General features: G+C 48.3%; 1 protein-coding gene across 1 annotated transcript; it reads left to right on the top strand.

Annotated features, from left to right (window-relative positions):
• The first annotated feature begins 12874 nt into the window (after positions 1-12874).
• LOC119352084 (pectinesterase inhibitor 12-like) lies at positions 12875-13594 on the top strand. Its single transcript, XM_037618821.1, has one exon. It carries the CDS (start codon positions 12936-12938, stop codon positions 13452-13454), a length of 519 nt encoding a protein of 172 aa, XP_037474718.1. The 5' UTR covers positions 12875-12935; the 3' UTR covers positions 13455-13594.
• The last annotated feature ends 946 nt before the right edge of the window (positions 13595-14540 follow it).

Below are 14540 nucleotides of genomic sequence, written 5' to 3' on the forward strand. Positions count from 1 at the left end.
CCAAGGGGGCCGCGGGTGCCGAGGGGGCCACGGGTGTCGGGAGCGCCGAGGGGGGTGCCGGTGCCGAGGGGGTCGCGGGCGTCGGGAGCGTCGAGGGGGCCGCCGGCGCCGGGGGGGCCACGGGCGCCAACATCGGGGGCGCCAGCGCCGCGGCTGGAGGAGGCGCCGCATTTGGGGGCGCGCCTCAAAGCCAAGGGCGGGCCAAGAGAGGCACGCGAGCGCCCTGGGAGAGGCGTCGAAGAGCCCGCGTCACCGATGGCGGGAGGAACAGCCGGGGGTACCTGGTGAAACGGAAATACATGCTCATCAAAGTAAACGTGCCGGGAAGTGAACACACGGTGGGAGACGGGGTCGTAGCACCGATATCCCTTAGAGTTGGAGGGATAGCCGATGAAGATGCAAGCGACAGAACGAGGTGCGAGTTTGTGAGGAGCGGAGTCGGCAGTGCTAGGATAGCAAAGGCACCCAAAAATACGCAAGCCATCATAAGAGGGGGGCGTACCGAAGAGAAGATGGTGAGGTGCATAGTTCCACCGTGGGCGGCAAGGGCGAAGGTTAAGGAGAAGAGAAGCAGTAGCGAGTGCGTCCGGCCAGAAACGAGGCGGCACGTTAGCATGGAACAGGAGCATGCAAACGCAGTCGTTCAGAGTGCGAAAGACGCGTTCGGCTCGACCGTTCTGCTGGGAAGTATACGGGCATGTGAGACGAAAAACTGTGCCGTGGTGCGACAGAAAAGTGTGGAAAGCAAGGTTGTCGAACTCTTTTCCATTGTCAGTCTAAAGAGCAAGGATGGGACGCCCAAACTGCGTGCTGACATAGGAGTAAAAAGCCGTCAAAGTGGAGAGTGCATCCGACTTTCTGCGCAAAGGAAAAGTCCACACATAATGAGAATAATCATCAAGGATAACAAGATAATATAAATATGTTGGAAATATGCCCTAGAGGCAATAATAAATTGGTTATTATTATATTTCCTTGTTCATGATAATCGTTTATTACCCATGCTAGAATTGTATTGATAGGAAACTCAGATACATGTGTGGATACATAGACAACACCATGTCCCTAGTAACCCTCTAATTGACTAGCTCGTTGATCAATAGATGGTTACGGTTTCCTGACCATGGACATTGGATGTCGTTGATAACGGGATCACATCATTAGGAGAATGATGTGATGGACAAGACCCAATCCTAAGCCTAGCACAAAGATCGTGTAGTTCGTATGCTAAAGCTTTTCTAATGTCAGGTATCATTTCCTTAGACCATGAGATTGTGCAACTCCCGGATACCGTAGGAGTGCTTTGGGTGTGCCAAACGTCACAACGTAACTGGGTGGCTATAAAGGTACACTACAGGTATCTTCAAAAGTATCTGTTGGGTTGGCACGAATCGAGACTGGGATTTGTCACTCGGTGTAACGGAGAGGTATCTCTGGGCCCACTCGGTAGGACATCATCATAATGTGCACAATGTGACCAAGGAGTTGATCACGGGATGATGTGTTACGGAACGAGTAAAGAGACTTGCCGGTAACGAGATTGAACAAGGTATCGGGATACCGACGATCGAATCTCGGGCAAGTATCGTACCGCTAGACAACACTACTAGGGAAAAGGCTAGCAGCAGCGCGGGTTTTAGGCCTAGCAGCAGCGCGGGTTTTAGGCCTATCAGCAGCGCGGGTACCCGCGCTACCAATAAGGCGCTACAGCTAACTCTTAGTAGTAGCGCTGCCTGTACCCGCGCTATCACTATTGACTATAGCAGCAGCGCTTTTCAGGAATGCGCTGCTATTACTTAGCTGTAGCGATTTCCCAGTCCAGCGCTACTGTTATATCTTTCACCATTTTCCCATTCCGGCTTCGATAAACTGCAATTTCCAGATACTAGGTACTACTAGATATCAATTTCATAAAGCATTATAGGTACTAGGTAGTACTCCCTCGGTTCGAAATTACTCGTCGTGGTTTTAGTTCAAATTTAAACTCAAACCATGACGAGTAATTTGGAACCGAGGGAGTACTAGATAACAATTTCATATATACTCAACATGCATCCTCAAGCAGTACAAGGTGACATAGACGACAATCATCATATTCAGTTCTAGATGATATCGACGACGATCATCATATGTAGTTCTACATGATATCGACGACGATCATCATATGTAGTTCTAGATGATATAGCCACATACACATATGTAGTTCTAGATGATATCGACGACGATCATCATCCTCAAGCCTGGGCGGTGGGTGTTCCTGATAGTAATTAGGATGGCCTGTCCAGCAGGAAGATTCTTGCCAACGAGGAATCTCTTCCACCCAACCGAGTTCAAGTGTGTGCGACCATCTGTGCCCATGCGGTAAGTACATGTGGTGACGGAGCCCCTTGCGGTAAGGCGTAGTCCAACTGAGCCTTCTTCATCAGACTCGATACCACAACTCACAGATAGGTTCTTTGGCAATCTCTGAATAAGAAAAACATATCAATTAATAAATAGCCTAAGCATGTGATCAGACTCTACACTAAAGTATATCATCGACTAGATTCCACAAAGCATATCATTGGACTCTACACTAAGCATATCATCGGATTCTCTAAGCATATAATCGGATAATTTGCATTTGTAAGTATAGCAATAAAGCATATATATATATCATCAAATTACTACATGCAGTACGTATAACATACCATTTCATGCCAATCGACCATGGTACTTGTCAGGCGGGTCACGAATGGCACCCCGACAAAGTCATCACGTGGAGGAATTATATCCCATAGGTTGCACACCTCCTCCTCGCTCAGCCTCATTCTTTGAGCTATGATGGCTTCATGAAGTGAGTTCTCATCATCTTCATTGAGTGGGTCCTCATTATCTTCATCATCTTCGTCATCTTCATCATCTTCCACCAGGTTGATATAAATGACAACCAGCTTGGGTCTTTCTGCTCTGAAGGAGAATCTGATCAACTCACCACCAGTAAGACGCATGCGAGCGAGGAAATGGGCCCATCCATCTCCTCCAATCTGTGACATATTGCGTCCTTTCTCGACCTCCATAGTGTACGGCCCCCCATGAGCCTCAAATGTCACAGTGTCTCCTGTCAGCTTGTTGGATTTCAACCTCACATTGCATGGGACGATCTGTGTAAGAAAAGCAAAATGACACAATGCAGTAATGCCAACACTAAAAATAAAATAGTTGTTACATTTCATCTAATTTCTTACCGCCGCATGAAGAAAACTCGGATGAAAGTAGATGTCGAACAGCTTGCCAGTTGCAAGGCTGCTGGCGCACCTTGACTTGCACAGTCGACATAGTGATGCTGGTGGTGGCGCCATTTTACTAAATCAACTAAATCAAAATGTTCTAAATCAACTAGCCTACTAAATCAACTAAATCAACTAGCCTACTAAATAAACTAAATCAAAATGTTCTAAATCAACTAAATCAACTAGCCTACTAAATCAATTGAATCATATCAACTAAATCGACTAAATCAACTAGCATACTAAATCAACTAGCATACTATCCACTAGCATACTAAATCAACTAAATAAAAATGTTACATATGAAAGCCTACTAAATCAAAATGTATCAGGGAGGAGGGACAAGGAGGGGCGACTCGAGGAGGGAGAAGATGGTAGGACGAAGGAGGAAGGCAGAGCAAGGAGGGGCTGACCGGCGGCGAGTGGAGGAAGGACGGATCGAGGAGGAAGGCGGAGCGAGGAGGGGGCGGCCAGCGACGAGTGGAGGGAGGACGGAGGAGGAGGCCGGTACCGAGTCCAGCGAGGAGGATGAGGCTACAGCGGCGCAGATCGGGGGAGGGGCAACAGGGGAGGGGCGACAGGGGAGGACCGGCGGCGCGGGGGGTGAGGAGGAGACCATGATCGAGTGTGTGTGAGTGTGATCTGTGGATGAGGCGCGCTAGTGAGATTTGTAGTTAATTTAGCAGTAGCAATTATTGCCTGAATGCACTGCTGCTACGTTACGTAGCAGTAGCGCTGTCTATTTTAATGCGCTGCTGCTATAACTGGCCTCGCGGCGGCGTCGTGGGAATTTTAGCAGTAGCGCCGCTTGGAATGCGCGCGCTACTGATAAACTTGTTTCAGCAGCGAGTTTCCACAGCCCGCGCTACTGCTACTTAGCAGCAGCGCCTGATTTTATAGCGTGCTGCTGGTAAGATTCTGTGTATAGGCTTTTCCCTAGTAGTGCAAAGGGAATTGTATACAGGATTGATTAAGTCCTTGACATCGTGGTTCATCCGATGAGATCATCATGGAGCATGTGGGAGCCAACATGGGTATCCAGATCCCGCTGCTGGTTATTGACCGGAGAGTTGTCTCGGTCATGTCTGCATGACTCCCGAACCCGTAGGGTCTACACACTTAAGGTTCGATGACGCTAGGGTTATAGGGAATAGATATATGTGGTTACCGAATGTTGTTCGGAGTCCCGGATGAGATCCCGGACGTCATGAGGAGTTCCGGAATGGTCCGGAGGTAAAGATTTATATATGGGAAGTCCTGTTTTGGTCGCCGGAAAAGTTTCGGGTTTTATCGGTAATGTATCGGGACCACCGGGAGGGTCCCGGTGGTCCACCAAGTGGGGCCACCAGCCCCGGAGGGCTGCATGGGCCAAGTGTGGGAGGGGACCAGCCCCAGGTGGGCTGGTGCGCCCCCCACCCCACCCCCACAAGGGCCCAAGGCGCCTAGGGTTTGGGGAGGGGGCGCCTCCACCTAGCTTGGGGGGCAAGTTTCCCCTCTCCCCCCCTTTGGCCGCCACCCTAGATGGGTTTAGGGCTGGCCGCCACCCCTAGGGGTGGAAATCTAGGTGTGGGCGCAGCCCCTCCCTTTCCCTTATATATAGTGGGGTTTTGGGCTGCCATACACACAAGAACATCTCCTTCTTGGCGCAGCCCTACCCCTCTCCCTCCTCGTCTCTTGCGGTGCTTGGCGAAGCCCTGCTGGAGTACCACGCTCCTCCACCACCACCACGCCGTTGTACTGCTGCTGGATGGAGTCTTCCCCAACCTCTCCTTCTTCCCTTGCTGGATCAAGGCGTAGGAGACGTCACCGGGCTGTACGTGTGTTGAACATGAAGGTGTCGTCCGTTCGGCACTAGGATCATCGGTGATTTGGATCATGACGAGTATAACTCCATCAACCCCGTTCACTTGAACGCTTCCGCTTAGCGATTTACAAGGGTATGTAGATGCAATCTCCTTCCCCTCGATGCTAGATTACTCCATAGATTGATCTTCGTGATGCGTAGAAAATTTTGAATTTCTGCTACGTTCCCCAACAGTGGCATCATGAGCTAGGTCTATGCGTAGTTACTATGCACGAGTAGAACACAAAGTAGTTGTGGGCGTCGATATTGTCAATTATCTTGCCGTTACTAGTCTTATCTTGATTCGGCGGCAATATGGGATGAAGCGGCCCGGACCAACTTTACACGTACGCTTACGTGAGACCGGTTCCACCGACTGACATGCACTAGTTGCATAAGGTGGCTAGCGGGTGTCTGTCTCTCCCACTTTAGTCAGATCGGATTCAATGAACAAGGTCCTTATGAAGGGTAAATAGAAATTGGCAATTCACGTTGTGGTTTTGGCGTAGGTAAGAAACGTTCTTGCTAGAAACCTATAGCAGCCACGTAAAAACTTGCAACAACAATTAGAGGATGTCTAACTTGTTTTTGCAGCATATGCCTTGTGATGTGATATGGCCAAAGGATGTGATGAATGATATATGTGATGTATGAGATTGATCATGTTCTTGTAATAGGAATCACGACTTGCATGTCAATGAGTATGACAACCGGCAGGAGCCATAGGAGTTGTCTTAATTTATTTATGACCTGCGTGTCAACATAAACGCCATGTAATTACTTTACTTTATTGCTAAAGCGTTAGCCATAGTAGTAGAAGTAATAGATGATGAGACAACTTCAAGAAGACACGATGATGGAGATCATGGTGTCATGCCGGTGACAACGATGATCATGGAGCCCCGAAGATGGAGATCATAAGGAGCAAAATGATATTGGCCATATCATGTCACTATTTGATTGCATGTGATGTTTATCATGTTTTACATCTTATTTGCTTAGAACGACGGTAGCTTAAATAAGATGATCCCTCACTAAAATTTCAAGAAAAGTGTTCCCCCTAACTGTGCACCATTGCGAAGGTTCGTTGTTTCGAAGCACCACGTGATGATCGGGTGTGATAGATACTAACGTTCGAATACAACGGGTGTTGACGAGCCTAGCATGTACAAACATGGCCTCGGGACACATGCAAAAAACTTAGGTTGACTTGACGAGCCTAGCATGTACAGACATGGCCCCGGAACACAGAAGACCGAAAGGTCGAACATGAGTCGTATAGAAGATACGATCAACATGAGATGTTCACCGATGTTGACTAGTCCGTCTCACGTGATGATCGGACACGGCCTAGTTGACTCAGATCATGTTTCACTTAGATGACTAGAGGGATGTCTATCTGAGTGGGAGTTCATTAAATGAACGCAATTATCATGAACATAGTCTAAATTGTCTTTGCAAATATGTTGTAGATAAATAGCTCATGTTGTAGCTCCCTGTTTCAATATGTTCCTAGAGAAAGATTAAGTTGAAAGATATTGTAAGCACTGATGCGGACTAGGTCAGTAGTCCGAGGAGTGTCCTCACTGCTACACAGAAGGCTTACGTCTTTGATGCACCGCTCGATGTGCAAACCCCTACAACGTCGTCTGTGGATGTTGTGAACACCTGACAAACACATCCTGATGACTACTTTATAGTTTAGTGCACCATACTTTACGGCTTAGAATCGGGATTCCAATGACATTTTGAATGCCATACAACACATGAGATGTTCCAAGAGCTGAAATTGGGATTTCAGGCTCATGCCCGTGTTGAGAGGTGTGAGACCTCTGACAAGTTCTTTTGCCAACAAGATGGAGGAGAATAGCTCAGCTAGTGAGCATGTGCTCAGAATGTCTGGGTGCTACAATCACTTAAATCAAGTGGGAGTTAAACTTCCAGATAAGATAGTGATTGATAGAGTTCTCTAGCCACTATCACTAAGCTACTAGATCTTCGTGATGAACTATGACATGCAAGGGATGGAGTTGATCCCTGAGCTGTTCGCGGTGCTTAAGACCGCAAAAGGTAGAAATCAAGAAGGAGCATCAAGTGTTGATGGTTTAATAAGACCACTGGTTTCAAGAAGGGCAAGGGCTAGAAGGGAAACTTCATGGATGGCAAACCAGTTGCCGCTCCAGTAAAGGAACCCAAGGTTGAACCCAAACCCGAGACTAAGTGCTTCTATTGTAAGGCGACGGTCACTGGTAGCGGAATTACCCCAAATGCATGGTAGATAAGAAGGCTGGCAACTTCAACAAAGTATATACGTGTTATTAATGTGTACCTCGCTAGTACTCCTGGTAGCACCTGGGTATTGGATACCGGTTCAGTTGCTATTACTGGTGAATTGAAGCAAAAGCTACGGACTAAACGGAGACTAGCTAAGGGCGAGGTGACGATGTGTGTTGGAAGTATTTCCAAAGTTGATGAGATCACCATCGCACGCTCCATCTGCCTTCGGGATTAGTATTGAACCTAGATAAATGTTATCAGGTGTCTACTTTGAGCATGAATATGATTAGATCATGTTCATTGCAATACGGTCATTCATTTAAGTTGGAGAATAATGGTTATTCTGTTTACATGAATGATACCTTTCATGGTCATGCACCCTATGTGAAGGTTCATTGAATCTCGATCGTGGTGATACACATGTTCAAGCCAAATGATGTAGAGTTAATAATGATAGTACCACTTTCTTGTGGCACTGCCGCTTAGGTCATATTGGCATAAGATGCATGAAGAAACTCCATGTCGATGGATGTTTGAAGTCACTTGATTTTGAATCGCTTGACACATGCGAGCCATGCCTCATGGGCAGGATGAATAAGACCCCGTTTTCAGGTACAATGAAACGGGCAAGTGACTTGTTGGAAATCATACATGCAGATGTGTGTGATCCAATGAGAATTGAAGCGTGCGGTGGATATCGCTATTTTCTCATCTTCACTGACGATTTGAGTAGATATAGGTATATTTACTTAATGAAGCACAAGTCTGAAACGTTTGAAAAGTTCAAGCGATTTCAGAGTGAAGTTAAGAATCATCATAACAAGAAGATCAAATTCCTACGATCTGATCAATGAGAATTTCTGAGTTATGAGTTTGGCAAACACTTAAGACATTGTGGAATTGTTTCACAGTTGAAGCCACCTGGAACACCACAGGGTAATGGTGTGTCCGGACGTCATAAACGAACCTTATGAGATATGGTGCGATCTATGATGTCTCTTACCGATCTACCGTTTTCATTTTGAGGTTATGCATTAGAGACAGCTGCATTCACCTTAGATAGGACACCATCTAAGTCCGTTGAGAGGACGTCGTAAGAATATGGTTTGGCAAGAAACCAAAGTTGTCGTTTCTTAATGTTTGGGGCTGCGATGCTTAAGGCTTCAGCCGGAGAAGCTCGAACCCAAAGCGGACAAACACATCTTCATAGGATACCCAAGGGTGACAGTTGGGTATACCTTCTGTCTCATATCCGAGGGCAAATTGTTTGTCACTAAGAACGGGTCCTTTCTCGAGAAGGAGTTTCTCTCGAAAGAATTGAGTGGGAGGAAGATAGAACTTGATGAGGTTGTCGAACCTTTACTTCAACCAGAGAGTGACGCAACACAGAAAGATGTTTTCTGTGGCGCCTACGTCTGTTGAATAGGAAGTTAATGATAGTGATCATGAAGCTTCAGATCAAGTTGCTATCGAACCTCGTAGGTCGACAAGGATATGTACTACTCCTAAGTGGTACGGTAATCCTGTCTTAGATATCATGTTGTTAGACAACAATGAACCTACGAGCTATGGAGAAGCGATGGTGGGCCCGTATTCCGACAAATGGTTAGAAGCCATGAAATCCGAGATAGGATCCATGTATCAGAACAAAGTATGGACTTTGGTGGACTTGCCCGATGATCGGCAAGCCATTGAGATAAATGGATCTTTAAGAAGAAGATGGACGTGGGCGGTAATGTTACCGTCTATGAAGCTCGACTTGTGGGAAAGAGTCTTTTCACAAGTTCAAGGAGTTGACTACGATGAGAATTTCTCACCCGTAGCGATGCTTAAGTCCGTCGGAATCATGTTGACTACGATGAGAATTTCTACACACTTAAGGTTCGATGACGCTAGGGTTATAGGGAATAGATATACGTGGTTACCGAATGTTGTTCGGAGTCCCGAATGAGATCCCGGACGTCACGAGGAGTTCCGGAATGGTCCGGAGGTAAAGATTTATATATGGGAAGTCCTGTTTTGGTCACCGGAAAAGTTTCGGGTTTTATCGGTAATGTACCAGGACCACCGGGAGGGTCCCGGTGGTCCACCAAGTGGGGCCACCAGCCCCGGAGGTCTGCATGGGCCAAGTGTGGGAGGGGACCAGCCCCAGGTGGGCTGGTGCGCCCTCCCCCCCCCCACAAGGGCCCAAGGCGCCTAGGGTTTGGGGAGGGGGCGCCTCCACCTAGCTTGGGGGGCAAGTTTCCCCTCTCCCCCCCTTTGGCCGCCACCCTAGATGGGTTTAGGGCTGGCCGCCACCCTAGATGGGTTTAGGGCTGGCCGCCACCCTAGATGGGTTTAGGGCTGGCCGCCACCCCTAGGGGTGGAAACCTAGGTGGGGGTGCAGCCCCTCCCTTTCCCCTATATATAGTGGGGTTTTGGGCTGCCATACACACGAGAACATCTCCTTCTTGGCGCAGCCCTACCCCTCTCCCTCCTCGTCTCTTGCAGTGCTTGGCGAAGCCCTGCTGGAGTACCACGCTCCTCCACCACCACCACGCCATTGTGCTGCTGCTGGATGGAGTCTTCCGCAACCTCTCCTTCTCCCCTTGCTGGATCAAGGCGTAGGAGACGTCACCGGGCTGTACGTGTGTTGAACACGGAGGTGCCATCCGTTCGGCACTAGGATCATCGGTGATTTGGATCACGACGAGTACGACTCCATCAACCCCGTTCACTTGAACGCTTCCGCTTAGCGATCTACAAGGGTATGTAGATGCACTCTCCTTCCCCTCGTTGCTAGATTACTCCATAGATTGACCTTGGTGATGCGTAGAAAATTTTGAATTTCTGCTACATTCCCCAACAAAATAGCCCGAATTACTAGGAACCGGAGAGGTCCACACATCGCTATGAATCAACTGAAAAGGAAAAGAAGCTATGGTGGTGGAGTTATTAAACGGGAGACGAACATGTTTGCCAACACGACAGGCATGACAGGTGTGATCCTCTATCTTATGGCAACTGAAACTGAAACTCCTAAGAATATGACGAAGTGTGACGGGGTTGGGATGACCCAAACGAGCGTGCCAGAGATCGACGCCGGCGGAGAGAGCAACCGGTAAGGTGGTGGAGGTGGACGACGAATGCACCGGATAGAGCTCGTCGAGGCTGTCACATCGGTGAAGTACCATCCTGGTTCGAGCGTCCTTGACACAAAACCCAAGCTCGTCAAATTCAACAGTAACAGAATTTTCACGAGTTAAACGATGAACGGAAACAAGGTTCTTAATAAGATGAGGTGATACAAGTATGTTAGACAAAGTAATGGGCATGGAATTGGATGGAAAAGAAGTGTGCCCGACATGTGTGATAGGGAGTGTGGAACCGTCGCCAACAATGATGCGGCGATCGGTGGTGACGGGAGTGAAGGAGGCAAGATTACTAGGATGAGCAAACATGTGAGCCGTAGCCCCGGTGTCCATGTACCAATCAACACCTCGGTGTAGTTGTTCGACGTAGGAGCGACATGTAGTACGGGAAGGAGCACCGGGTCCCAGGGCACCGGCGGCAGGGCCGGCGAGGGGGACAGAGATGCCATTGGGAGTCCATAGCCACCGCTCGGCAGCGGCGGTGGGTACTCTCCAAACGGTATGGGAAGCAGCCCTAACTGCGAATGCGGTGCCGGGTAGGCCGGATGGCCCGCCGGAAAATCCTGCTGGCCCGCTAACAGATGCTGTAGGTGCGGGGCGCCGTCTGGCTGCAGCCCAGCGGGTGAGTGTTAGCCTGCTGATGACCCCCAACAGTACCCGGGAGCCTCATAGATGGGCGCGTCGAACACCTCACGCAACAACAAAGGGGTGACGGGCAGAGTCGGCGCCGACGACGGGGCGCTGACGTACGCCAGCGGGTGCAGCGGAGCCGAGCCGGGCGGCAAGTCGGGACGGGCTGGCGGGGCGACGCCGGATGCGCCAGAGCTGGCGGCCACGCCGTAGGGCGCCAGCGGCGGGACGACAAAGGACGCCATCGGGTCTGGCAGACGGCCGAAGTGGAGCGCGCGCGGGGGAGATGCCGCCTGGCGGGCGATACACGCGGCAGCAGCGACCTGGCAATGCGCGTGGCTAGCGAGGCGCGAAGGGCGGGCGATGGACGGGAGCTGCGGATGGGATGGCTCGAGATGAAGTGCTCCTGCGGATATGTGCTATGTGCACGAACGACCAAGACGGGAACAAAAGCGGGTTTCCAGATCTTGAGACGAGGCTTCAATAGATCAAGTGGAACTCGTAATAAAGGAATCAACAAATCCACGTGATTCTGATCACCGGCGGACCTGCGGATAGCAGCAGCACGCAGACCTGTGGATGAGACGGGACAGCCCGTGGCGCAAGAGCAGGACCTGCCATGGTGAAGGCACCGGAGAGCAGCGTCGGTCAAGAGAAGAAGCGTGGCGGCCGGCGGCTGGAGACTGTGGGCAGGCGGAAGGATCGGGTAGAAGCGGCGACGGCGAGGCGGCGGCGGCGGCATGGAGGAGACGCGCGGCGGCGGCGGGGCAGAGGAGACGTGCGACAGCAACGGCGGCGCGAAGGAGACGCGCGGCGGCAGCGACGGCGGATGTGGAAGCGAGAAATAAACCTAGGAAACTGATACCATGTATGAGATTATGATTGCACGATGTATTGCTCTTCGTGCATAGGCACGTATATATGATGTACAAAGGTAGGCCACGAACCTCAACTATACAACAAACTAGGAGGCGGGCTCAATACACAATATGCACATACTACCTCCGTCTAGGTGAATAAGTCATTCGCGTAGTTCTAGGTCATCGATTTGAGGAATTAAATATGTGTTATATGTCATGAAAAGTATATCACTGGATTTCTACACGGATGTAGTTTTTAAATATATATTTTTTGTCACATATAATACATATTTAAATAATTAAATCGTCGACCTAGAACTACGCGAATGACTTATTCACCGAAACGGAGGTAGTACCATATATACTCAACCGTTTTGCCTGCAATAGGTGTTCGAATTGTGGAAGCGTCACAGGTTCCCGCTCCTGCCAATATTCGTTAAGTTTATGGACTCTAGTGGCGCTTGTACATAAATTGAAAAGAGAGGATGGTTGAAGAAGCTTTGACCTTAATGGCTTATCTTTTTTTTTTTGTGGGTAGACCTTAATGGCTTGTCCACAGCGAAGCTTCATACGGTACATTTGTATGCCGCCCGCTGCATATATTGGAACCGAGTAATGACTACAATCTGGAAAGATCTTATAAGTCTCCATTCTATGGTTTAAATCTGGACCGTTCGTTTTACACTAATTTGATCAATACTATAAGTATCAAATATTTATTGATAGATAAGCAAGCAATAAATGTTAATTAATAGTAGCCATTTTTTATTGTTCTGCCAAGGTCCTTCGGAATTCATTGATATATATCTGTGCTTATTGTTCTAGATGACAATCTTCTATATATACCATCCACTTACAGTTTGATAGATCAATCTCAACACAGATAACATCTCAGAAACCCAAGAAAAGTCGTAGCAGCAAAACCATGAGGCCATCCCAAGCTCTCTCGCTTCTCACACTCCTCATGCTTCTTGCCTCGTCCACTGCTTCCGTCCTACAAGACACGTGCAAGCGCTTCGGCGGCGCTGACACCTACGACATCTGCATCGAGTTCTTCAAGGCCAACAGGGATAGCGCCACTGCGGACAAGCGCGGCCTCGCCATCATCGCCACTGGGATCGCCAGTGCAACGGCCATGGACACCCGCAAGCGCATCACCACCCTGAAGGCCGGGGAAAAGGATCAGATGATCCAGCAGGTCATCGCCTACTGCGACAATATGTACTCCGGGGCCGTGGGCCTGTTCGACAAGGCTGCCAAGGGCATCTCGTCGGGCAACTTGGGAGACGCGGTGACAAGCCTCAGCTCCGCGCTGGACATCCCCCAATATTGCGATGACGAGTTCCTCAAGGCAGGCGTGAAATCTCCGTTCGACGCCGAGAACTTCGAGTTTGGTGTGCAGTGCGCAATCACTCTAGATGTAACGAAGCTGTTGACGCTGTAGTTAGCTAGCCACCGAGGATATGAATTTGTGTAACTACATCAGGAGTCTATAGTCATTTCGATGAGAAAACTCCTCGAAATTAATAAGCCCACAATGTTATCACTCAACTATGAAAGACGTGTTGGCACATATTTCTTTTATGTGGATTTGTTTTTGTGCTGATTTTAAAAAGACAACAGTGGCAGGGATACCCTCCCCTCCCGCACCGTGTCGGAGCGACGCCGGAGGTTGACGGGAGAGGAGATTAACCTTGTTGGCGGCAGGAATATTTTGGGAGGAGAGAAGGCAACACAAAACGCTAAAACCACATGTACTACTATTACTAGTTCTTTTTACATCAACTACTATTACTAGTTAATTGCCCGGGCATTGCAATGGGCATGCGTATTATATTGTTTCAACACAAATTATTACACCGCCAACGAAGGAGGAGTCGAGAAAGCTCCATAAGGACTCCCTTATAAAAATTATCCCCTAACAATTGCTTTTAACTCCAATGATACCATATATTGTAATCTCATGTATCCTAATAATTTTATGAAACTGCCAAATTCATACGTTCACCATTGTAATACCATGAATTTTCAGTTAAATGATCAAATTATTACCCTGATAGAGAAATAACACATGAAACAAACAACCAAAAAATATTTTAAATGTTTTTATATGTTCTGTAACACATGAAATACTGGAAATTCAATTTGGCTCCCGGTAGCACGTGCTCCCGGGCACAAAAATAATTTCTGAAATGTAAAATCAAGACAAAATTTGTATGTGTTCTTAGTCACATCCAAATGCTACCTGCAAATTTTGAGGCAAAAAGGTTAAGCATTTTGGCTTGTGCAAAAAAAACACATTGAACACCAAATGTCACCCCAAATTTGTTTAATTCACGGACAAAACACTGCTACTCCATTTTGCATGAAAATTGTCAAGCATGCTTGCGACACTAACATGAACATCTACAAAAAAAATTCAGAATTTTTTGGAAACATTTGCTATTTTTTCACGTTACTGTTCACACGGGAACATTTGCTACTGGGAGCCACACCCCCCCCCCCCACCCACCCACACACACACATGAAA

Source organism: Triticum dicoccoides, chromosome 2A (assembly GCF_002162155.2).
Source record: "Triticum dicoccoides isolate Atlit2015 ecotype Zavitan chromosome 2A, WEW_v2.0, whole genome shotgun sequence".
Taxonomy (NCBI): domain Eukaryota; kingdom Viridiplantae; phylum Streptophyta; class Magnoliopsida; order Poales; family Poaceae; genus Triticum; species Triticum dicoccoides.

Excerpts from the sequence above, each read along its gene's own strand:
- LOC119352084 (XM_037618821.1), top strand. The coding sequence starts at position 12,936 with ATGAGGCCATCCCAAGCTCTCTCGCTTCTCACACTCCTCATGCTTCTT.